Source organism: Rousettus aegyptiacus, unplaced genomic scaffold, assembly GCF_014176215.1.
Source record: "Rousettus aegyptiacus isolate mRouAeg1 unplaced genomic scaffold, mRouAeg1.p scaffold_m13_p_10, whole genome shotgun sequence".
Classification (NCBI taxonomy): domain Eukaryota; kingdom Metazoa; phylum Chordata; class Mammalia; order Chiroptera; family Pteropodidae; genus Rousettus; species Rousettus aegyptiacus.
In genome coordinates this window covers 89,478,152-89,503,943 of record NW_023416285.1, presented here as the reverse complement: position 1 = coordinate 89,503,943, position 25,792 = coordinate 89,478,152, and the positions used below count along the sequence as shown (strand labels likewise).

Here is a 25,792-nt window from a genome sequence, read left to right as displayed (position 1 = left end):
CTTAAAATGATAAAATATATTCAGTAAATACGATTTCTCAAATACAGACATTCACTTGCCTCTGACAAGATATGTACCATGGGTATCTTTTATTAATAATGAGTTACAATCAGTATAAAAGATAATGGGAGTTCACTTCAAACTTATTCAAAAGCATAAAACTTGCAATGTATCAAGCTGACTGACACCATGAAGAGTTTATGACTAAAGTATTACTAAAAAGCCTTCCTAAAACATAGATTTCTTTACCTAAAAGGCGGTTTTAGAGTATGTGCTCCAAAGAAAGGCTCCAATATTAAGATATCTGTGTGTAATTTTAGAGAAATCAACCATCTTACACTGCATGTCAAGTTACTCTTTATGGAAGAAAAAATACAAAAGGTAAGAATAAAAAGAAAATAAAACATAGAACATTCTTTGTATGTGGATTCATGTAACAAGAAAAAAATATTCTATAGTAAAGAATTGCTATATACATATATGCGAATAAATAATACATCTATTCATTCCCAGTAGAACATGTAAAATTATTTTAACATTCTCAAATTCTACATATTAAAGATAATTTTATGCAAAATAATTTTCAAATGATTTAGTTCTAAGGCATGCATAGTACCTGCACATCCTCTGCAGTCTGTAACACAGATCCTGTCCCTTCTATGTACCTTCCATAACTGAAAAATTAACACAAATATTATACAGCATATAATGTATTTGTTAATACTAAATGTCTTAAACATTTCCTGAATAAATTAATCTACACAATTGTATCCTTCTGAAATATTCTAGATAATATCACATAAATGTTTTGTAATAAGAGCATTCTATTTAAACTTCTCAGACACTAAACTTGGCATAGTTTTTGAGTTGTATAAATACTATTTTGAATTATGCATTATTGTAATTTCTTTGTATTAACTGTCATTTTTTAAAATGTTCATCACTAGTTAGTATGCACTTGTTACAACTTTATATCCAAGTACTATTCAGTATTTGCATCCCTGCCACTTTAAATCAAATGTTATGCAGGTGAAAACAAATTGCTGCTCTTTTTATAATGCCAGACAGACCATTTCTTCTCATGGACACAAAACCCCGCTCCCCAGCACCCATGACAAACACAGGCCCACTGAATGTGCATCTGCCTCTTACTGTAACACGGTATGTTTCTACTCTTTTCATACAACAATGAAACCATTGTATAAAAAACTGTATTAAAAGTATAAAACACTACAGAAATGCAAGGCATTAGTAATATTTCTTCCCCTAAGATTGTTGAGGCTATTCAACATACTAGCATTATTTTTTTTCCTAAAAGGTCAATTTAAAATATAAGAGAAAGTCACACCAGCGAAAAACTTTTTTCAAATTGTTTTCGTATATATACATATATATTTCATATAATATGTTTATATTATTTACACTAAAATATACATTTACCGTACAGCTTCTTTTATGCCCTCTTTTTAATTACAAAAGAATTTCAAAGTTGCTTTTTACTACAAAATTGATGTCTTGTTTTATTAGAATCCTAAAAAGAACCTATTGGACTTGGAAATAGATAACAGCTGAATGAAATCTTTTAAGGTCATGGAAAGCAATAAACTCATTCCCCTGGAAGTACAAGGGCAAGTATGTTAAAATCAGAATGCGTCTGGCATGAGTGTATCAGAGACATAGTGTCTTGTGCAAGACGGTGAGCTCATAGGTAAAAAGAAAACGCTGGAAGTTTCAACTCATACAACTACTTATCGACTGAGTTTGAGTGGCACTAACAAAACAGATTCAGGGATTTCTACAAAATTTTTAAGAAAGGCCTAATTTTCCCTTTCCTTATAGGTTTTAAAAAAATTTATCAAACACATATTAACATCCAAGAAATAATCCAAAGGTAATCAGTAAAAAAAATTATGATATAACTATGTCAAGAGACTAGAAGAGTTCTTCATGTATTCATATGCAACAATATCCAATTTATATCATGTAATTAAAAAAGGGCACATAATAATGGACAGGGAATGTTACCACTTATTTAAAGGAAGGGGTATAAATAATATATATATGTATATCTAAATACACCCTCATACATAATACCTCTGGGAGATTAGTCAGAAACTGAAATGACTGATTGTATGTAGAGAGGGAAACTGAATGGCTAAGAGACAGAAGAGGAAATTTTACAATCTTAGTATCTTTTGCATTTTGAGTCATGAGAATATATTATATATTTTAAAAACCAAATCAAATTTAATTGTTCTCTAATGTATGCCAAGTGTTTCAATTTTATATACTGATAATAAAATTTCATTTCTTATACATTGATCATGAAAGTGGACATAAATTTTTGAGGTCAGATGTACCATAAAAAGAACGGTGCTAAAATGTTAGCAATTCACCAGCTATAGAAACCATGCTTCCAACATGGGTAATTAAGCTCCTATGAAGGTCACCAAACAAATGGCATTGTCTTTTTTGAGCACTTTTGTGGGTTGTGCACATGATGTTCTGCCAGGAGGAATTATCACTTGCACATGCTATTGGAACACGAATGCAGACAAATAAGGGCGAAAAAAATCATTCTAGCAGAAACATCTTATAAAATGCTCCTTGTGTTAAGAAGAACTAAAGGAAGAACAGGTATAAAAACTATGTTATTCTGGATATTAATGACTGTGAACGGAGTCTCTTTAAAACCTACCCTTTGGTAAAGCACATGGATCTTCTGCAAGTGGGCTTGACGATGTCTAACAAGAGGGCATATCGCAGCAGTGGCTTTGGTGGCAAAAAGTACTGACTCGTGTCAGCATCGTCCTCAAGAAAATCTTTTAGCATCTGCACAGAGAGGTCACTGTCCTGTTGGTGTTTCCGCTCAATTTCGCCTGCAGTTTCGAGCTTAAAAAGAATGGCTTCTTTCTCAGAACACTGTTTGCTGCTATCAAAGGAAACATTTGGTTCAATTTTCTTTCCTTCAATTGTATTTTCTGCATCTATTGCACGCTTTTGTGTATGTTCATATTCATTTTTGGGGAACTCCATCAGTACCTGGCATTAAGTAAAAATATACAAACTATCAAAAGCTTTTAAAAATAAAAGACAAATTAATAATGTCCAGTCAACATCATACAAAAAAATCTCTTTAGCCTTTATAAAACTGTCATTAAAAGATAAAAACTGTCATTTACTTGTATTCATATGAGTTATTACAAGTTCTTCATCATTCATGTACAGTGTCATCTGACTGCAGATGATTTATTTCATGGAGTTACTGCTTTCTATATTTATTAATAAAAACATTCAACAAAGTAATATGAACTATGTTGAGTTTATGCAAAGCATCGTATTTGGAATACAAGTTTAGAAGGCAAAAGTAACATTTATAGAAAATGTGTTTTAGATCAAAATTTGCCATACCCCTTCCGAAAAAAGAAAAGCTGGAACATACCCATGATCTATAGAAAAACTAGTAATTAAAGAAAGGCACTTTTTCCCCTGAAAGGTTCTTTCTATTCTTGAGTCCCATAGGAAAAATTTGTTCCTGCAAAACATGTAACCATGTATGAAGTCCTATCTTGTTAAAAAAAAAAATTTTTTTAGGAATTTTTAGGTGACATCTTTGTTAATATACTTTATACACTGGTTTTGCCAGCCATGGAAAGGGAGACGTGCTGGAATGGCACTGCAGGGGATTCTAGTGACACTACTGACCCCGTTAGTAGGACATGACTGAGTTTTAACCACAGAAACTCCCGTTATTCAGACCAATTTTGTCAGAAGCATGTACAACATCTGCATAGAGATCCTATTTGTAGCAACTGAGCATTTTATTCTAGTTTGTACTAATCATTACTGTATTTTAATTGACTAAGGTTAAATAGCATCGACTTCACAGAAAATGCAACCAATGTGTTAAAATATTCTTAAGCCATTTTTAAGAGAGTATAATTAAATTTTATCAAAAGTAGTCAATGGATTCTGTTGGAGAGAAAATGATGGATGTAAAATAGTCAATAGTCAGAAGGTAAATTTAAGGAGAAAAAAGGACTAACAACACTAATGGCAAATTTTTTACTTTTAACTTAGTTTTTTTTCTAATTGAAGAAAAGTTTTTGTTTTCTGTTGTTTTCGTTTTGTTTAAAGCAAAAAAAAAGGCCTAGGGGGTACGCCCAAGGCATGGTCTATTCTACACTGTAGGCTCAGTAAGATGCACATAAACCTCCACAAAGTAGCTCTCCAAATAAATTAGCAGACTGAGATATACTTACAATAGGTAAGTAATAATATCAGTGATAACAACAACAATACCTGACCAGGGGCTTGAAAAGGTAATGGCTCTGACTGAAGCTTCGCAATAAGGAAATACCGTAGCCTTGAATTTGGAATGCCGAGCTATGTAAGCAAACAAGAGCAGTTAGTTAGAAAAGAAAATAAGATCAGTTCAATTGTTAGCTCCAGTAAAGAAACTCACACAGGTATACTTTTAGCTTCCGCCAGAAAAACATGCTGTTACTGATTTATGGAAGAATACTTCATAGCAAATTTTTAAACCTGTGAAACTGCTGCTTTGTACCTTTATTTGAATGAAATAAAGGTTGAATCTGGTGAATCATATGTCTATGAGTCACTTGCATTCCAGGTAAGAAGTTATAAAGACATTTTTACACTCATTATTGATAACATAATCATAAAATAAATCGAATATAACTATTCTTGGTTATTTATTATCTCATTTTATTAAAAAAGGAGTCATTAAATTTTAAAAGTTAAATGGCAATAAATATGAAATAAACTTAGACATCAGACATATTGCTAACTTCCACAGTTGTACATCTAATTTTTGAAATGTTTTTAATTTCAGGGCAAAGAACTGTATAATAGATGAACGACAAGAAGAGATTAACAAACATGAAGATGAAAGAAAAAAAAGACAGTGATCCTTGTAATATCAAAGACCTACCACATATCTCATCAAACCAATTACTTCAACTTCTTATATGTGAAATAAAAGCAATGTTTGCATTCTAATGGTATGTCCCAGAAAAAGTAATTAGAAATTTACCATATGTTCATTTTGTTTGCTATTTTGGATTATTTTGAAGCATTACTAAACTACAGAACGCCTAGTTTAGAAAAGCCAAATGTCACAGATTTTCAAAAGACACCATCCTATATTTTCTGTGTGGAAAGAAAAATATGTTCGCCATGAGCCTTGAGCTATATATTTTTTATAAAATATGTATAAGTGAATTTATATGTCTGTACTACAGTCTTTAGAAAGTAAAGTCGGAACTAATTTTAAGATTAACCTATAATATTATCCCAAAAAGACCCAGTCTTCTTACTGATTCAAATTCCCTTTGGGAAAATTTATATAAGAGTTTATAATCGTGGTACCTACAGAGGTTGGAGATAATAGAAATTCTTGGTACTGAAAGCCGCAACTTTCTATCGTTTGTATTAACAGGTCTCTGAAAAAAAAAATGAAAGAGAAATAAGAGCTTTCGCCCTATAGTTGGAAATGGTGTTCTTATATAAAATACACATAAAACTGCATCTAAGTGAAAACTGTGCCTCCATTCAGGTTGTTTAGAAAGAGAATGATCCTAGGTCTTTAAGTCCAGTACTTGAGAAATTACATTAGAAAGTAACATTTTTTTCCTCTGAAAAGGACAGAGGTAACTTCTATTATAAATAAATAAAGCTGTCAGATAATTTATCCAAACTGGTGTGAGTCAGAATTGCTAATCTCCTGATGATAAGTTTGCTATGGGAACTGGAACTATCTTCAGCAAATCCGATGGGGGAACATGGTTAGAGATACAGCAGCTGAATCAAGAACTTAGATCAACACTTTCTCTCCAGCTGGGCTACGATCTGAAAGGGCTTTGGCACAAGGCTTGCTTCTTCCATCTATCTGTAGGACAGAAAATTGATCCACAGGATCAATTCTTACTGAAAACATTCTAACTCTTAAAGAAATAGGCAGCATTATAAGCAGCTAAAATTGAGAAATACCCTTCTCATTAAAACAGGTGTTCGTTCGGTAAAAATTCAAACATATCTAAATGGGAGAGAATGAGTTGAACCTAATTTTGTGATAGTTTACATTATTAATTAGTTAAAATCAATACTAATGAATAAAATAGATAACATATATAAACATCAGAATGCGTTTAATTTTTTTGATATGCCCATTTTTAAAATTGTTATTTCATAACCGTTCCTACTATAAAATACACTAAGTCTAAGATGAACACAAGACAAATGCATTTTTTACCTTGTTGAAGATATTTCAAAACCTTTAACATTTTCTAAAAGAATATACTTCGGTAATTTTTGTAATCTAAAAAAAGAAACAGAAACAAAAACAAATGGAATCCCAAACACTTCATTACCAAGAAGTAAGAAGTAAAGAAAACTCTTACTTGTGGGAAATATGAAGTAAGAAATTTTCTGAATTCTTTTTATAAAAGAACTTTATAAGGGATGGCGACAACTCATATTTTATTCATTTTTCCCTATAAACATGTCACACCTGATAAAATTAACATTTAAAATGTTAATTTCCATTGAAGTTTATCTCAAAACATGGGGTTCACACGGAGCCTCTGAACTGTACAACTCAAAGGGCTGCCATTTACACAGATCGGTGGCTTCCAGGGTTAGCACAGGTTCCCAGGCCATGGGCAATAACAGTCACTGACATAAGCTTCACGTGAGGCAGCGGAATTTAGCTATTAGGCTGTAATTTCCTGTCACTCACTGTAGTAGTGAGCGTGTAGTCAGCAAATATTTGCATTATTCTATTCGTCATGGCAGAAGAAGATAAATGCCTGCGCAGTATCTGCAGGCAGTATGTACAAACTGCTAATCTCTAAAAAAATGGCCAGCATCACATTCTTCCAGATTCGAGCTTTTAAATTTAAGATAAGCTTGTACAGGAATGTAAGGTGTTACCTTGGGAGAATATCTAGAATATACATGAAGCTATTCGTCCTTGGATCAGTCACATCGCCTTGCAGACCAATTCTAAAGAAATAGAGAAACCACAAATACATTTGTCAAGAATTTTACATAAAGCTATCAAATCACTTTTAAAAAATCAAAACTGAATTAAAATTAGTTCCTCCTCACAAAAATATACAATCGTTTTTGCTGCTACAGAAAACAAAATGCATTTATTCACTTAATTTAAAACTCTCGCCTAATAAATACATTTAAAATTTTTACAAAAGAATATGCCAAATAAATTATAAATGAGGCAAAGAAGAATAAGAAATCAATAAAGAATAAAATCAATTACCCTCTTAATATCACACACACACACACACACACACACAGAGTTGGCTGATGACACCTTTTGCTCTGCCCCAGAGGAGACAACAAAAGCTCTGATGAATGCGTTGGCTGTGTAGGGTGGCAACACAGAGAGCATGGCATCAATGACTAATCCCCATCTAAGCAGATCAAAGTAAGTAAAATAAGAGAATCTTGTCAAATGTAAATGAGAGAGACTTAAGCTGAAAGCTTGATTCAAGCAGGAGCTGCAACTTGGTTAGAGTAGCGAGGTCAGAACAGGTCTTCTAAACAGGCAGTATTTGGAATAGCAATTAGATCTAACAAATAAGATTCAGTATGACCAATTATCAAGCAGAAAGTAAGACGGATTGGGTCCGAGGAGTAGAAACAGAGGACCTTGCTACTTATTAGCTTCACAGTCTTAGATAAGTTGCTTGATAACATTTGTCAGTTTCTTTTTACCTGACAGCAGGGCCAAAATCATCAGTGGACCTGAGGCTCAGATGGGAGATGACAGTGAACTTGAACAGACTCCGCAGAAATCTTGTTTTTTTTCCTCATTCTGGCCTCCTTTTCCTTTCAGCATTCCAAATGGTGATGGTACGGCAGAATCAGTTACTGCTGCCATCAGTGTAGCATTATAATGGAGCTGAAAAATTCCTACTGCTTAGTGGCACCACAGTGCAATGCATTATTCACCTACCTGTTCGTGGTGATACTACATAAACAAACCTACTGTACTGCTGGTCGTATAAAAGCATAGCACTTATAATTATGTACAGTGCAGAATACTTGAAAACTGTAGTAATTGACTATGTTGGTTAAACACTGGTTTATATATTTACTACACTGTATTTTTTATCATTATTTTAGAGTGTACTCTTTCTACTTAATATCTTGGCTGTACAACAGTGTGCAAGGTTACACTGGCAGCAGCCTCATACATCTCTTATCTACCACATCTAATGATTGCTTCATTTCTGTTCTTTGATTCCTCTCTCATTTTATAAACTCAGCATAGCCTAAGTGTACAGTGCGTATCAAGTCTATGGCAGTGGACAGTATGTCCTAGGCCTTCACATCACTCACGCTCGCTCACTGACTCACCTACAGCAGCTTCCAGTCCTGCAAGCGCCATTCATGGAAAGTGTCCTATACAGGCATACCATTTTATATCTTTTGTACCGCATTTTATGTATCTTTAGATACATAAATACTTACCACTGTATTGTAACCATGTACAGTATTCAGTACAGTAGCATGCTATACAGGCTTGTGGCCTAGGTGTGAAGTAGGCTAGACCATCTAGGGTTGTGTATGTGTGCTCGATAATGTTTGTAAGATGACAAAATCACCATACATTTCCGATCGTTAAGCACCACATGCTTGTATCTTGGAAGGATATAAAAGAGATTCTGCACAGTCTCTACGTATCTACTACTGACCAAATTACTTTGTTCATGTGCTATTTCCTTCATGATTAATGCTGAATAATAATTATCAGTAGATAAAAGGAATTACTTATGAAAAATTTCAAAACGATGAAAATGCAGCTGATGAACTTCAAAGTGTCCACGCTCAAAACTATGATATGATTTAAATTAATTGAGTCCTTCAAAAGTACTCTTTCTCAAAAGAGAAATACTTATACATACCTTGTGAATGGCTGACAGGGAGGGCTCATTAAAATCATATCAAAAGATAACCTCTCAAACTCTTCTAGCGTAATGCCCTAAGGAATGAACATTTGGGAGGGGGAAAAAAAATGTAAAAATATGCAAAGAATTGAAAAGAAGGAGAAATGCTAACTAATTATAACTAAATATATCAGAAATTATAACACTTAATAGTTTTATTTACTCACACTTAAGAGTTTACATAACAATACTTTCCAAATCAACTTTAGTTAAACTAACTTTTCAGAGCCATCTTATGAAGAAAGTGGACCAGTAAATCGAAGCTATAAAAAATTAAGTGACTTTCCCCAACTCCCAGAGCCAGCCAAAGCAGAGCTAGAATACTAGTTTCCTAGATCCTCGGCATTTCATGCCTCTATGATACCTCAAGTCTAATGTTACTGTGTTTTCTGGAGTCGAAGATGAAGAACTTTATCTTATTTAGGAAATGGGATGCACTGACCACTCACCCATCCCTTTCATGTCAATCTCTGTTAATAATCACCAAATGCAAAAAGGTCCTGTTTTCAGATGTCCACAATAATTATACTGTTTTATAGTTGTGTATAATCAAATAATTTTAAAAGATTATAGATCAGTTTAATCAAAATAATCCCTACTGGGCTAAGCAGATGAAAAATATGCTATTCTCCTCCTGTTTCATCTATCAAAAGACAAATAAAGAGAAACACAAGTCTTGGGTTTGGCAGTTCTCATGAAGCACTCATACTGTGCATTCTTAGCCAGAAATTTAAAGTGACAAGCTCAGAATCACAACATTCCTAATTATGACACATTTTTAAGTTGTTCAAGTATATGAATAAAACAGGAAAAGCTTTTTTCTGAGTTCTCTAAATTAACCAGGGGAACACTTCAATGGTCTCTATTTTATTAAAAATTTGAATGTACCTATCATTTTTAAATCACAGGCTTTTACATAGTTTAAGATATATATGTAAACAGAAATTGGGTCGGTGCCGCTGAGTCAACTGTGATCTGACATTTAAGAGCTAATGGAAATCTATTCTTTTCCTATAATGTGGCCATATAAGTTAATAAAAACTTCTTTGCTTACATAGAAGATTAGATCCACTCAGTGTGACAACAGTGTTTATCACATGTCGATGAGCAGTTTTATTTTTCCCTCTACATGCTTTATTCTTCTTTTCTCAGAAAGTTTCCTGGCTATTCTTACACTTAATTTTTATTTAAACTTTCAGAAGAACTTCATAGATTAGAAAACAAGTTTTGACAATTTTAGTGAATTTATAGTTAATCTAAAGAGAATTAAAATTTGTACAATATTTAGTCATCCTATCCAATACCAATATGCTTCCATTTTTCAAACCTCTTATTCCCATGTGCGTCATGCAGATTTCTTGTTGTTTCTTTCTCCGAGTTAATAACTTTCGTGTTGCTGCTATAAATAGGAACTTCCTTCTATTACATTTTCTAAACATGTTTTTGTTTGCATGTAGTATGATAAGCTACTGGTTATTATACTTTTGTAATCAGTCTCCTTATTAAAATGCACTAATTGTCTCTCATACTATTTTCATTTATTTTAATTTCTGTTTGTTCCTCATACTACATTCATGTTTTAATTTTACTGAGAGTTAAAAAACAATCGGAAAGATACTGCACTTTATCAAATGTTTTCTAACATATAGTTCTGCTCTTTCTAATTAATAACATATTAAATAATATTAATAGAATTCCTAAATACTAAACTATTTTTGCATTTCCAAAATGAAATCCATTTTGGTTATGCTATATTATTCTTTTAATGTACTTCTGATCTATTTGGTCGTATTTTACTCAGAATTCCTGAGTTTAAAATTCATAAGACAATGGCTTTCCTGTTTTGTGACATCTAGTAGATGTTTAATGAAAACTTATTGAGTGGGTCTTTCCTACCATTTCTTGCCCTTGAACTCTGATGTTATTTTGTACATGGATGGTCATGACAATTAAATCTTTCTTGAGAACTGTACTAATCAACATTATAAAGTAACTTCCTATGATTCTTAAATACTTTTTGTCTTGAAGTCCATCTTATCTAATATTAATTCTGAAGCGACTGTTACCCTCTGTTGCCATTGGCCTGAATTTGTCCATTTTTAGGCACAATATCTTGTTCATTAGATAATGTTCATAAATTAATCCATCAGTATTTCACAGTATCTATTATACATCAGGCATTGTGCTAAGTGTGGAAATACAACAATGAACAAACCAGGCAAGGTGTTTGCTAACACAAATTTTATATAACAGTGACTCGTAATTTCCCATTTCTACCTAAAGAAATTACAGATTTTAGTTTTATTACTAGTTACCTTTACATCTGAGTCCTGCTCCTGGTTAAAAACCTCTGTGTGATTTTTCAGGCCTGACTCTAGGCAGTCACAAAGGCTTCGCCTGGCAGGGTAGGCCAAGGTCTTCGGCCCCCTGGCCAGTCATGCCCTTCGCATATTTGCATTTGGGCAGAGGTCCTCTTTTGGCACCATCTATTTCTGCCAAGGTCTCCTTACAGGAAGAGGGGGAAACCTTGTGGGCACTTCTCCCCATTCTGACTAGTCTCCAGTACTTTTTACTCCTCGCCTTCCCCTAACTCTAGGGGCTCTCTCAACAGGAAGCTGTCCCCCATATCTGTGCTGATCCACGCAACTCTCCGTCGGTCTGCTGTCTGACATAGAAATAAAACAGGGCATCTATATTTTCTATGCTTTTTAGAGACTTGCTTTTACCACCCCAGTAAGTGATTGAGGCTTTACTTTTTCATTTTTGCCTTGTTGCTTTACTCAGCTAGTCTAACTTTAACAGCTCAGTTGTCTTTCCCAGCTCAGCTCCTAACAATAACATTATAAATAAAGTAAAAAATCTGTAATTTCATTTACCTTTCAAAGAATAGACATATTTTTCGAGTCTCGCTTTCTTTTCCTCCTCCAATTACATTATTATTTCTACACTGCAAACATTTTCACCCTGTTTTCTAACCATAATTTCTTTCCTAACTAGGCAGCTTCATTCCTGAATTCTCTACTTTAATTCCTCTCTTGCTAGTTAAAGAGCCATTTTCAGTAAGGGCTCATGGGTATTACAGCTCATGAGTTGTTGTAGGGTTTATTTTAGGAGTTTTTTTCATCTATTTCTTTTATTTTGTTCCTTTGCTTTCTCATCATCTTCAGAGTCACTATGTTTATTATGGATCACCTTTGTCTTCAGTAGTTATCATTTATTCTGCAACATTTTGATCTGTATTCTTTTTTACTTTATTTTGCTTATTTTTCTCGAGCTCCACCCTTCATGACCTTGTTTTCTGCACTATCCATTTTACTTTTTGTTCCTCTAACATGACTTTTCTTTCTATAGTGGTCTCATCTTTCTCCTTGGTTTTGCTTTTTCCAGACTATTGATACTTTTCGAGTCCTATTATAGTCTTATTATTGCTTTTTGACCTGTTGTATATATTTGAGTTCTTGTTTTGAAGATGTTTTATTTTAAATGCTTCAATCTCCTGGAGCCATGTTTGTCTGAATTTTTCTTTTGTTTCTTAATATAATTTCTGTTGTATGTTCTACTTTTTCATGTTTCTAAACTCCTTTAAAAAATATTATCTTAGCATAGCCTCTAACTGGTTCCTTTCTAATTATTATTCTTTTTTTTTTTCTTTTAATGGAGGCTACTTGAATCTAGGAGTTTGCTAAAAGACAAAGGGAAGCATTGGCATCTCTATTCATGTACTTTGTGGCCACACAGTGTCTAGGAAATACCCGCATTGCTTCTGTCCCTAATCCATGTTCTCGAATTCAGGGTGGTGAGAAAGTCTGCAGAGGTAATAATGATCCTTTTGGTCTAGAGATTTGAATTTTTAAATGTCTCTTCTCCTGGCTTTGAACAAGTAATTGCTGGGTATATTTTGTCTTCTCCTTTGCCTTTCTTTCCTTCTTGATTCTATACAAGATACGCAGAGGTTTGCATGCAATTTTGCCATTCACATTCCATCTTGACACTATTCTTCATATTTTTTGTTTTGCTTATGGTTAAATCCTATTTTAACTAATAATAGTTTTCCATCCCTTATTTTCCTTTCTTTTCTTGTTTCTATTAGGAAAATGAGTATAAAGTTTTGAAATAGAAATAGCTATTTTATGTCACATTCGATCAGAAGTCCCAAAGAAAATGGTTTATAAGTCCATGTTCTGTGCTAAATAATAAGTTCTTGAAGGCAAAGACTGTCTTAGTCACATCTGACTGACTTCCCTCCAAAAGCTCAATGCCTTACATAAAATAAATGTTCAAACGATCAGTATGTGCTGTTTTATAAAACTTAAAGTCCTTAAAGGCTCTCATTACTCCTAAGTTCTCCATTAAATTTCTATCTTTTTTTAAACATGAGGTTGTATTCTTCAATAGATACAGACTCAGAAATGAGAGAGACGATAGAATTAGCAAAGATTTTAAAAGTCATTATATGATCACTCTGCTCAAAGACCTAAAGGAAAACAAAAACATAATGAAGAGACAAATTGAAAACATAAAAAATAATTAACTGAAACTTCAGAAATGAAAAAGAAAATATCTGAAATAAAATCAGAAGTAGGTGAAGACAGAACAGAGAAAACACCTGAGGCTGTAATGAACGGCTCGAACTTTCCTAAATTCAATAAAAATCATAAGCAAGAAAAACACATTACGTTCTAAGCAGTATGAATAAAGAAAAGCATCAAAAACACATCAAAATAAAATTCATGAAAACCTTATATACAAAATCTTAATTGTAGCCAGAAAAATATATTAGGAAAAATGAAAATAATTATTATAGACTTCTAGTCAGAAATCAAGCAAACTAGATCATAAAAAATACTGAAAGAAAAAAATGTTAATTCATAGAATGCTATGAAAATTTCAAAAATAAATACAACCAAGGACTCAATGAAAATTATATTTTACAAGAGACAAATAAAATACTTTTTTTACTCAAAAGGAGCTCAGATAATTTGTCACCTGCCACGTATATGATAAGAGATGCTAAAGGAGGATTTTCATGAAAAAGAAAGCATACCTTTGATTAAAAAAAAAAATGAAGAGTGCAGAAAATAGTAGATACGCAGGTAAATATAAAATATTTCCTGTTCCTTTAAAACTCTTTAGTAAATATTTGACTACTTAAACCATAAAAACAATAACAGCATATTTGGGGGTTTATAACACCTATAGCAGTAAAATGCATGACAATAATAGCAAAATAGAAGTGTAAAATGAAAGTATACTGAATTTATACAATAAGTGTTATAATGATATTTCAAGGTAGGCTCCCATAAATTAAAGATGCATATTGTAAAACCTAGAAGAGCTACTAAGAAAATGAAACAGATACACACACACATATTATATATATATATATATACACATATATAAAATATATATATAAATATATATATAAGATATATCTGATAAGCCTAGAGGGGAGAATAATGAAATATTTAAAAATCAAAAGGAAGACAGGAAAAGAGGATAAAATAATCAAAAAACAGATTGAAAAAAATAGAAAACAAATAACGAGGTGGTAGAATTAGCCCAACAATATTAATAACAAGACAAAGAGCAAATGGTACAAACACTGCAATTGTGAGATTCTTTGAATAAGTAATAAATCTACACCTAACTATATGCTGTCTATAAGAAATCTAATGTAAATGTAAGGACAGAGGATAAAATTAAAGGCATGGAAAAATATATACACACAGTCAGTATTCACAAGAGCAGAAGTGGCTATATTAATATCAGGAAAAGCAGACTTCAGCAGAAAACAAAAAAATGGGTAAACAAAGATTTCTTAGGACTCACAAAAAATGTCCTATAAAAGAAAAAATACGAATAACTTCTGCACTTTGATGATCACAGTAAAGGAAATGAAAACAAGTTACAGAAGAGGAGAAAATATTTGTTTTGCATATTTCTGACAATTTGAATCCAGAAAACTTAAACAACTCTTACGACTAAATGACATAACACGAACATACCAAATAATAAAAATTGAGCAAGAAATTTCATCACAAAAGAAAGCATAGAAATGGCCACTAAGCATATGATAACATACTTACCATCATTAGTCATCAGAAAAATACAAATGAAAATCACAATGTCACATACACGAAAAGTCACAATACTACTTACTGCTCAATAGAGTGGCTAACATTTAAAAGATTGACAATAGCGAGTGTTGGTAAAATGTGAAACAACTGGAACACTTAAACACTGATTGTGAGACTGTAACATGATACAAACACTATGAAAAACAATTCGCATTTTCTCATAAAGTTAAGAAACTTACCTTATAACCCAGCGATTCTACTCCTAGGCATTTATCCACAGGAAATGAAAACAAAGACCCATACAAAGACTTGTACATGGATGCTTATGGGAACGTTTCTGTAATAGTCAAAAGCTGGAAGCAACTTAAATGTCCACATCATGTGAACAGATACACATACTGCAGTACATAATATTCCACTGTACAGAATATTACTTAGCAAATATAAAAGAGAGTAGACTACTGATCTACACAAAACATGGATGAATTCCAAAAATATTACTCTACATAAAAGAAACTACACACACAAAAAAATCACACTTATAATTTCATTTATGATATACTAGAAATTGCAAATGTAATCTGTAATATAAGCATATGCATGGCTGCCAGAGGCTGAGGTCAGAAAATGACTAAGGCAGGGCACTAAGAAACGTTTCTGGGAGATGGATGTTCTAAGTCTGATTGTGATGGTGGTGGTTACACTGTTGTATATATTGTTCAAGGCCCAAATTGCACTCTTAAAATGGGTGCAGTTTATTATATGTAAATTATGGCTTCATGACAAACGTCTGTGTAAAAATTTTCACAACAAGAAACAAGGAGAAAAACAGTTTCATATTATTTCTTAAATAGCATACGGCAGTGTTAAATACTTCTGCTGAGTTCATCACAGGTGAAATAGTACCTTTAATTTTCACAGGTTGGCTAATGTAAGCACTCAATAAGTAACAGCCAATGAATGTGTCTCTTCACTCCTGCTATATATATTGTAGATGAGTATTGTTTTAAAAGAAAGAATTAAGCAGTTATTATCATTACTGAATCAACCATTTAGAAGTCAGTCATACTCTTATATTTTAGTCTTCTCTCTCAGAGGCTGAAATACTGATCTCTTCCTCCCTCTAAAGCTGGAAATTTAAAAAAAAAAAAGGGGGGGGGCAAAAAATAGCATTTATATCCTGATAGAATATAAAACATTAATTCTTCCCCTAAACTTGTTCATTTACATATAACTTGTCCATTTAAGACACTAGAAACCATTATCTTGCAGTGTTTTTCAATCACATTTTTCTTGCTATGTATTTATTAAAACAATAATAATAGTTACTCACTTCAATTGTCTTGGCCAGCAACTGTGTATGAGGAAAATTATAATTGTATACTTCATTGGCGATATTATTTACATCAACGGCAGCCACCACTTGGGCAGGTATACAGCTTTCTGTAATGATAAATGAAATATTTTTAAATGTGAAGTCTTTAATGTCAATTTGCTCATTATAGAGAAGAAACAAAATAATGAATTTCATTTCATAGTACATTTCCTCACTTCCTCAATTATCTACTCAGAGCTCAGATTATCAACCGACCACCAGGCCAGGAGGAGCCAGGCATGAAGTAGAATATTTATATACTTCTGGTTTATCTCTCTAACAGCATTCCAACAGCATTCCAGCTAAAAATAAAATTTAAATGCTTTAATCATTATCTCTTATATTTGCTTCCCTCCTTCCATTAAGATATACACTTCTGAATTAAATAGAAAGTTTTCTTAAGTTAAAACAAACCAAAAATAGGAAAGAGAAATATATTCTTAAAAGCCATATCACTTGGAACTTTATATAAATAACTATTCTTTGTTCTTTGCCTTCTAATATTAATACAAAGTTGCTTCCCAATACCACTTAAAATGCTTTTAGTTAAGTTTTGGTAAGTTCTAGGTAAGATTTGTTTTTTTTTTCAATAAAGCTTTATTGACATATAATTCACATACCATAAAATTTAGCCATTTAGGGTTTAGGCAAGTTTTTAAATGACATAAACAATTCACTGGTATCCAAATGTAAAAAGTTCACTGACTAAAAATTAAAAATCTTGACTGTGAGAGAAAGTGAGAAGAGTAAGGAAAATAATTCCAAGGGCATACCTTCGCTGCCCTTCTATCTTTTGGTTAAAGAAAAGCATTTTCGAAATGCTTTCAGATACAGAAAATTCTGCCATAGTCTTTAGTAGTCAAAATTTGAACTATGTAAACATTGCTGCCGTTATATTTTGCAATTACCACTCTCTTTGTACTTCTTCCACAAAACACGTATAAAATCATTATGTCTACACCCTGTCCCAAAACAGGAGAAAATGTGAAGTTTAAAAAATAAAAGTATTTGAGATTTCTTAGGAAAAATATCAGAGAAAATGTTATAAAAGTACACCTTAGCTCCAAGTAGCTATTTCTTTAATAACCATTTGCTGATAATAATCTTAGGTAGCCCCACCCTCCAGAAAAAAAAGAAGCAGGTAGAGAAAGGATGTGCGGAGCTAGGACTCATGCAACAGGCCCCTGCAAATAAAACCCAGATCAGAGAACCATACACTGAAGCCTAGAGGAGATGATGCCAGAGAGAAAACAAGGGCATGAATGTCTCCAAAGTGTCCATTAGACTCAAGACACGTGGCTAGGACCAGTTATCTCCTAGGTACCCTGCTGCCTTGTCTACAGGAGACCGGAAGCTTCTTAGTCCAGTTAGTAATTCTTAGGTAACTGCCTCCAACTGAGTTTAAATTCAATAACTAGTTACTTAACTTAGTATAAAATAAAGTCATAAACTGTATATTTGTCAAAGGTATCAGAGAGATCTTGAAATATAAATCAAGTAGGCTTTTAAACAAACAAACAAAAAAATAGTATATAAAGATCACTTTGCAAAATTACACATCTGTTATAAATCAGGTCAAGAACTAAGCTACTACTAATCAATGTAAAAGCTTAGAATAAACTTCATTGAACTATTTTATTGTTTTGCTAAATAAAATACATTATAATTTACACAATGTAGCCTGCTTGCATTTCCACTGTGTATGCAATAAACTGGAACCACCTGGAGTTGCTTAACATGACTTTCCTCTTTTTTCAGGATGGTTGAAAATCCAGCGATATGCTGGATCTGTACTATAATCAATAATTAATTTTATGCTCCTGTATTATGTGCCTGGAAGACATAAAAACTGACAAAAAGCAATTGCCAGATGATTGTTTCATGTAGTGACCCAAGAAGTGATGAACTGAAAATTCTTTCCCCGGAAACAATGGATTTTTAAAGCCAACAGACGAATGCACTGCATGCGTTGACTGATGCACACATCTCAGACTGTTATTATGTCAGGACCTGTGCATAACCTGAAGAGTTATGTCCATGATGAGAAATGGATGTACTAAGACGTTATTGGTGCTAATTTAACTTGCCTTCAAAACAGAATTGTTTGGAGGTAATGGGTGTGTTTCTAAGGAAAATGTTAATCTTATTAACAACAATTTTAAAAAGCGTGGCTGTCGATTCTGTCAAAATCTTCAATGGAGCTCCAAAAATAAGTTGTCTTGATACTTTCTACCATACGATTTAAATCTTTAGCCTCCAAAAATCTTTGTTAAGCTGCACGTATTTTGAAAATGTTTAACTGAAAATATCAAGGTGAATATAATTCAGTAGCATTTTTCCTGAGTGAACGCCATCACTTAATGACCTGGGAGCAGCGATTTGCAAAGGGGAGGGAGAAGCGGGGAAAGGAGACCCATCAGGTGGGGGTGGGGGGAGGGGTGTGGTTTCAGGGTTTTGATCTATTGCTTTACCTGAATTTTATTTATGATAGTTCAGTTATTCCAGATTTCACATTTATCAACAGGAAGCATGTGTATAAAGATGAGACTCTAGTTAGACAAATGTAATATAAATGGCTTTAAAAGTTTGTCATATAGGATCTGCAAGAAAAGGATAAGGGGCATCATGCTCCCATTTATATGAGGACTGAACTGAAAAGCGCAGATTTAGTTACATCAAGAGAGAATTCTAAGTGAGATGTTCAAAATGTCACTGACAATACATGCAAAATTCCTGCTCTCGAATATGTTTATTAAAGTAGGCAAGAACCACGCCCTGTGCACACGCACGTGTATGTACACGTACGTATGTACACATGCCCATCTGAATAGCGACGATGCTCCTTTTTCTGATCACACTTTCTGGGAAAGTTGTAGGGAAAAACCTCTGGTTGGTAATAGTGAAAAGGTACAAGTTCACATTCTACCTGCCTTTCCTAACCAAACAAATCAAAAAGTTTAATTGTTCATGCATAGTATTAAGGTGGGGAAAAACCAATATTTAAAAAAATGTAAATACAGAATTAAAAATCCCACTCTAAAGTAAGGAAAGTAGCTTATTTCTTTTCTTCTTTTCCTTCTTTATCATTTATTTTCTGCTCTTCATCTCATGTAGGTGAGTAATTATGTGAATTATCTCATTAGAATCACACCCAAGACACCTAATCAGGTATGTTAACACTGACATCTAGTTGTGGAACAGAAGTTCAGTTGCATACATCCTACGTCAACTCCCTTTCATTTAAAGCGATAGCTTAATTAGGAATAAAAGTGCTAAGCAAAAACAGACCTGCAGGGATTCTAAACTTAAAATCATTGCCAAATATTTTATCACTATTTGCAAAGTACATTTCTTGTTTCATTTTAAAAATTCTTGCATTTCAAAAATCACCAATAAATTAATTATGAATTAAATAAAATAAAAAATACATTTGAAAAAGATTTAATACTTGTAAGGTTAGCTAACAGTCAACCAAAACCAGTTTACTTTGGGTTAAGACTTACTTCAGAATAAGATCACTGTTACTAAGATCTGACTAAATACAAGAGCCCATCAATCAGAAAGTAGATGGAACTGTTTGAGATGTATGCACAGACCACAGCTAGGGAAGCAGGATGCCAAATTAATGTTTTTTGTTTTTTAAAAAAGGCACACTGAGGGACTTTACACAGAAAGGAAAATAAAGATATTATGCCAGATAATACGAGGAGGCAATGAGTTTTAAGGAGGACCTTGAGAAAAGAAATTGAGGTGTGAGAAATCTTTTCAATAAGTGTCTAGGAACATCCATTTAATAATAGGATGTTGGCACAGTGAGATAGCTCATACAAATACTGCTCTCTTCCTCTCCCTCCCCCATTCCTCCCCCTCCTCGGATTTCTTACCATATCTGAAGTTTTCCCAGGCAGAAGAAAAGCAAGAGAGAAAGCATTTTGGGCAAAGGCCACACAACCCTACACAGCCCTGCATTGCCATTAACCCTGGGGATGCAGGGAGTGTCAATTTCTAGGGACAAAAATGGACCCCTAAAAGGAAGTTTAACTGTAAATACAGGTAGTTGAATTAGTACTTTTTAAAAAACAGTATAACTAGTGGATAGCAAACATCATCAACTGTAAATTACAAAATTCAAAAAAGTGTCAATTCTCATTAGTGCCCCGTCTCTCTGAAGTAAATTTTACTTCATTCCATGATTTCTAGTCATACTACCTCTGCAGAAATTACTTGCCTATCCCAACATTTACTTTTCTCTTCTCTTCAATAACCAAACATCAGATGTTCACTGTGGCAATGCACCCAGCTAAAAGGACCATACCTGCATCCCCCTGCAGCTGGAGATGGTCACGAGTAAAGTGCTGACCCCTGAGATACAGATCGCACTCTCAGAAATCTCCGAAAAAGGGAAAAGGTGATAATAGATGCTCGTGCTTCCTGGTCTTCCAACAATTGGTTTGGAAAATAAATGGCATGGCTAGAGCTCCAGTCACCATATTGGACCGGAAAAGGAAGACCACTCTTCAGGACTAACGAAGCAAAGACTGAAAGGAGCGGAGGTGCCGAATGACTTCATGGAGTCACCACAGCAGCCCTCGGCTGTCAGACTTATCATACATGAGAAAGAAACAAATTTCGACCTTCTTTCAGTCACTATTATTTTGGATGTTTCTATTATTGACAGTCGAACATAATCCTAACATACCTCAGTTATTTAGATGGTGTGTGTATAATGAGAAGAGAATTTCAAGTTCATTTCCTGTTTAGACCAGATCTATTTAATTCAATAAGCATTTATTGAGTATCACATGCAAAGTATTTTGCTAAAGGGGTGAATACACAAAGTTTGTATTTAGGGAGATCAGGGGAGTTTTAAATGTAAAACAACACTGTTTTCCCCTAAAGTACAGGAATCCTTTCGTTTATATGAAAAGTCATTTTCTCTCAAACTGTCCTTATGAAGTCAATTTCTACCAAGCAAATACTATTTCATTTTTTTAAAAGTCACACCTGTGTTTTCCTGCGGAGATAAACTTTGAACACTTAATGTAAGAAAATATAAAGAATGTAGAAAACTTTACCAAAATCTTATATCCAATAAACAACTCACTGTGAACAATATTATCCAATACGATCAATATTCATAGCAATACCAATAACAATACTGTGTTATACTTAAAATCTCAAAAGCAAAACTGCTAAAATTTTGGCACAGTAATAATCAACACCACAAATTTTCTCCCCTCAATAACCTCTTGCTAAATGACTTTTATCATAACCTTGGTTATGAGAAAAAGATAGAGCAGCGATCACTAAGGAAGCTCTGTTTTCCCTTTAGAATGATGCTTCTTTGACTGTTACCTAACAACTGAAGCAATCAAAGGATAAGCAGCAGCAGCAAATTGCTGTGATCCTTGAAATGAAACAAAAGTCAAACTATAGATGTTGACAATGATTACTAAGGAGCGAATATAGACCTTAATTTCTTTATCAAGTTTTCTTTCAATAACTCTTTAAATGGTTACTAGTTTATAAATCCTTTTTACAAAAGGTGTTTGATGTTTAAAATAATTTGTCCTGAAATTAAGAAATACCTTCCATCAAGTTTTGATAATGTTTAAGATAAAATCATTTGGGAACTGATATGAGATTGTTTATTTTGAAATTATACTCTGTTTAAAGAGAAAATAAACATTCGTTTCTGCTTCTTCTAGAAAGTCTGTATTTTAAAAACCTTACAAAGGGAGATGGTCAGTGTTCAACAGACATGTTTATAAAATACATGTATCAATAAACATAACACTTAATATCAATTTTTTTAAATATGAAAGTATCAAATGTTCTTGCTTCTGAACTTGCATCAGTAAATTTTTACTTATGAGGTTTACCAGGGTCTTTCTAGGTTCTAATCAAATCATACAGTGCTTACAAGTCTAGTAATTCACCACTGCCTTCCTGATAACATCCAAACTTCTTAGCATGATCTGGAGCCTGTGTACCCATACAGCCTCCTCTCTTAATGTTGTCCCTTAACCAAGTCCCCTCTCTTTCAATTCATACTCACCACACTCATACACATGCACTTTTCCCTCAGGTGATAGCAATCTACTTCACGTGCTACCAAGGGGCCACATTTTCTTAATTCTAGGGCCTCTACACATAGTTAAAAGACCTCTCCTCCCCTGCCCAACCTCGGACACAGTCTCTCTCGACCTAGATCTTTCTGATCGGTCCCTCAGAATGCACTCAGCTCACACAATTCCTCCAGAAAGCTTTCAGGGCTTCCATCGCACTCTGTAGTTCATGCGACCCTCACATTCCTCCCAGGACACAGCCTCTCTCATTAGACTATGTGATCTGACAGAGCCCAGGCCGTGTCTCATGCATCTGGGTACTCAGAGTACCCACACAACTGCAGTAACTGGCACCCACAGGCCCTCAATAAATACCTCTTGACTAAATAAGTGCATGAGAATGAATGAACTTGATTTCTAAAATCAACTCCTGATTAATGTTGATTTCCCTCTTCACTGTTCTGTTCACAGGACTAGCTTAAAAAGTCTTAAAAAGCTCACACTTATGTGACTATAGATATCTATCTCAAAGCTTATTTTTAAGGAAATTGTTTGATATTTATTCAATTTTTTACCTTGGAAATACAATCAAGATCCTAGAATGGGTTAAAAAATCCCATTTATCTTACAAATTTCTTAAATATAGAACCAACATTGCAACTATCAGGCAGTTAACAAGTATTTATTACAGTACCTAGCACGTACTGGGCACTCTGCTAGGTACTGAGAATACAAGATGAGTGGACATTTGTGTTCTGTTTGCCAGCAACCAATCCCCCATTCCTGGCACTAGTCCCACATTTTCTTTGCGGGACCTCACCTCACTCACTCTCTGTCAAAGTGGTTCAGATGGCCTCAAACAACCACCCCTAGTTTCTACGCAAGTATGTGTCAAGTGCCTGAGCCAATGAGACTTGCCAGAGTGGTTTCAGCATGAGCACACAACTTGAAATAAGCTAATTATGCACAAGAGCAACTAGGAAGAGACACTTGGTCTTTCTTTGAGTTTACCCATGGAAAAATATAAGTTCAAAGGCTACTATAGCCATCTTCATGCAATAAAGGAAGAATGTATATAAAAAGAAGAAGTTGTAAATACTCATGTAATGATCAAAGTCAAATGTAGGCTTGGTTTAGGGTAGAGCTTGAAAAGGGGCTCAAAATCATGTCACCAGGGGCTCAAAATCATGTCACCAGGTACCTGTTTTTTTTCTGTGTATCTATTTTGTTCCTTATGAATTTTCTGTAACTGAAAATAACAGTCCTAATAGACATTCAGAAGCACACACTTAAATATCATTTGCCACTATGAAGAAATGTATTTTGCATTCCAACTTGGCAAGCAGAGCAACATCAATGCCAAAAGTTTTCCGAATGAGTATTTAATTAACTGTATACCTACAAAACAGAAGCACGTCTCTTGATCGAACACTCACCAAGTGTCCTAAATTGAGGCAATAATTGCAGGCGTCCCAATTCTGGGAGCAAGGGCTTTATTACAAGGCTACCCAATTACCTAATCCTAAATGTGTATTCTAAATACTACAGCTACGTACAGAGCCATTTGTAGAACCTGTCTCTCTCATGTCTTTTAAGAAGCGCATAATATTTTCACCATCTTACTAATACTTTGTACATTCTTATTCTTATAAATTTCAAGTTCTGAAAGTAAAAACAATTAAAACAGAAAGTTCAATTACAGGCAACTGAAAAATAATTTTAGGCAAAAAATTAACATATAAAAGAATTCTGAACCTCACCATTAGTGAGAGAAATCCACCTTAATCAGTTTTACCTACTGGACCAGCAAAGATTTTGTAAGATGAACACTGTCTAGGACCAGTAAGTGTTTGATGAAGGTACCCATCCTCGTGTTGGCTATCGTATACACTGATTCAACCCTTCTATTATTAGACCTAGCTATTCCACTTTCAGTGGCAATTTATGCTAAGGGAATATTAAGACAAGTAAGTAAAGATATAAGTGTAAGACCACATACATACATGAGAACAGACGTGTTAAAAATGATGCCCATGTATACTGACATGAAATGATACACATATTTTTAAATACAAAAAGCAAGTTACTAAATATCCTATCGAGCAATGATCCAAGTTTTGTATAGTACATGTACATTTATACACATTAAGAAAAGAAAGCAAATGTCAACATGGGCTATTTCTTGGTGGTAAAGGAAGAATTTGGAGGTAATTCTTACTTCTTCTCATATACTTCTGGATTATATAAGGTTTTTTTTTTCCTTTACAATAAGAATATAGTACATTTATAAGCAGTAGAAAACAAACAAAAGAAAATTTATTTTTATCTTGGAACAAAAGGAGTCAATACTTCTGTTGGCTGGGACCCTAAGAAATCACAAAGGAAATAAGTATCAAGGACACATGAAAGATTTGGAAATATTCTCAAAATAAGCCGACTGGACTGTGACACCACACACGTGCACACGCACACACACCAGTGAGCAGCTGTACCTCAGTGCATTACTTTATCCCACCAACTCAACAGTAGTCAAAAGAATAAAGAACAATAAGAATTAAACTACATTGATGTAGTTTTTAAAAAATCAACAAGTAACTAGCATATGGCCAAAAATGTAATGAGTTGAAAGCTACCTCTTTACATACTTACAGAATTCAAAGGATACAAATCTGTCTTCCCAATTTTTCCCATGACATTTAAGACCTTCCTCTTAAGCTCTTAAGACTATCAGTGCTTAAAACACATTATTTAAATAGTTAAGAAATTAAAATAAATGCATGTGCTCCAGCCTATTATAGGTTTAAACAACAAAGACTTCATTTTACACAAAAGTGCTTTGTGAATGAGCACCTATAAATAGTTCATTATAAAATGTTGAAATGTTTTTTGCTGATGTTTGCTCATAATTTAAAAAATGACAATTTCTGATATATTCATGGAAGTCAATGACAAAATGCCTTAAGCATTAGTAGTCTGTAATCTAGTTAACTGCGAATGAAAAAAGACTTGTAAAAATATAATTATGCTATCAATCATAAAGATCCCCAAGATCAAACTAAAAACTCCACTCTAAATTTGTCCTGCCATACTGGGCCCCTCTTTGCTTTATACTAAACCTTGAAAGCTTATATATTTTTTATCATTATTGACTTGATAGAGTTTTAAACTCGATTCTCAATTTCTGCTACAGGCACCTCGAAAAGAAAAATTAAGTTTTGCAATTTTGGACTAGGTCAGAAAGTATTAGTCATAAGACCTCAGAGGAAAACATACTCAATT

The 25,792-nt window shown here is 33.6% G+C and overlaps 1 protein-coding gene across 13 annotated transcripts in view; it reads right to left on the bottom strand.

Moving 5' to 3' along the window:
* TRDMT1 (tRNA aspartic acid methyltransferase 1) overlaps positions 1 to 25,792 on the bottom strand; it is a 76,431-nt gene that overhangs the window by 17,245 nt on the left and 33,394 nt on the right. For 8 of the 13 annotated variants that reach the window (XM_036226928.1, XM_036226930.1, XM_036226917.1 and 5 more), the window contains 8 exons: positions 16,404 to 16,513; positions 8,952 to 9,028; positions 6,955 to 7,026; positions 6,275 to 6,340; positions 5,396 to 5,465; positions 4,303 to 4,386; positions 2,699 to 3,042; positions 617 to 674 (listed from right to left, as the gene is read on the bottom strand). In XM_036226928.1, the coding sequence (XP_036082821.1) occupies positions 617 to 674; positions 2,699 to 3,042; positions 4,303 to 4,386; positions 5,396 to 5,465; positions 6,275 to 6,340; positions 6,955 to 7,026; positions 8,952 to 9,028; positions 16,404 to 16,513 (881 nt within the window). Of the gene's footprint in view, positions 1 to 616; positions 675 to 2,698; positions 3,043 to 4,302; positions 4,387 to 5,395; positions 5,466 to 6,274; positions 6,341 to 6,954; positions 7,027 to 7,758; positions 8,905 to 8,951; positions 9,029 to 15,309; positions 16,200 to 16,403; positions 16,516 to 25,792 lie in introns of those variants that run through there. The other 5 variants (XM_036226952.1, XM_036226957.1, XM_036226954.1 and 2 more) reach the window with 3 other exon arrangements.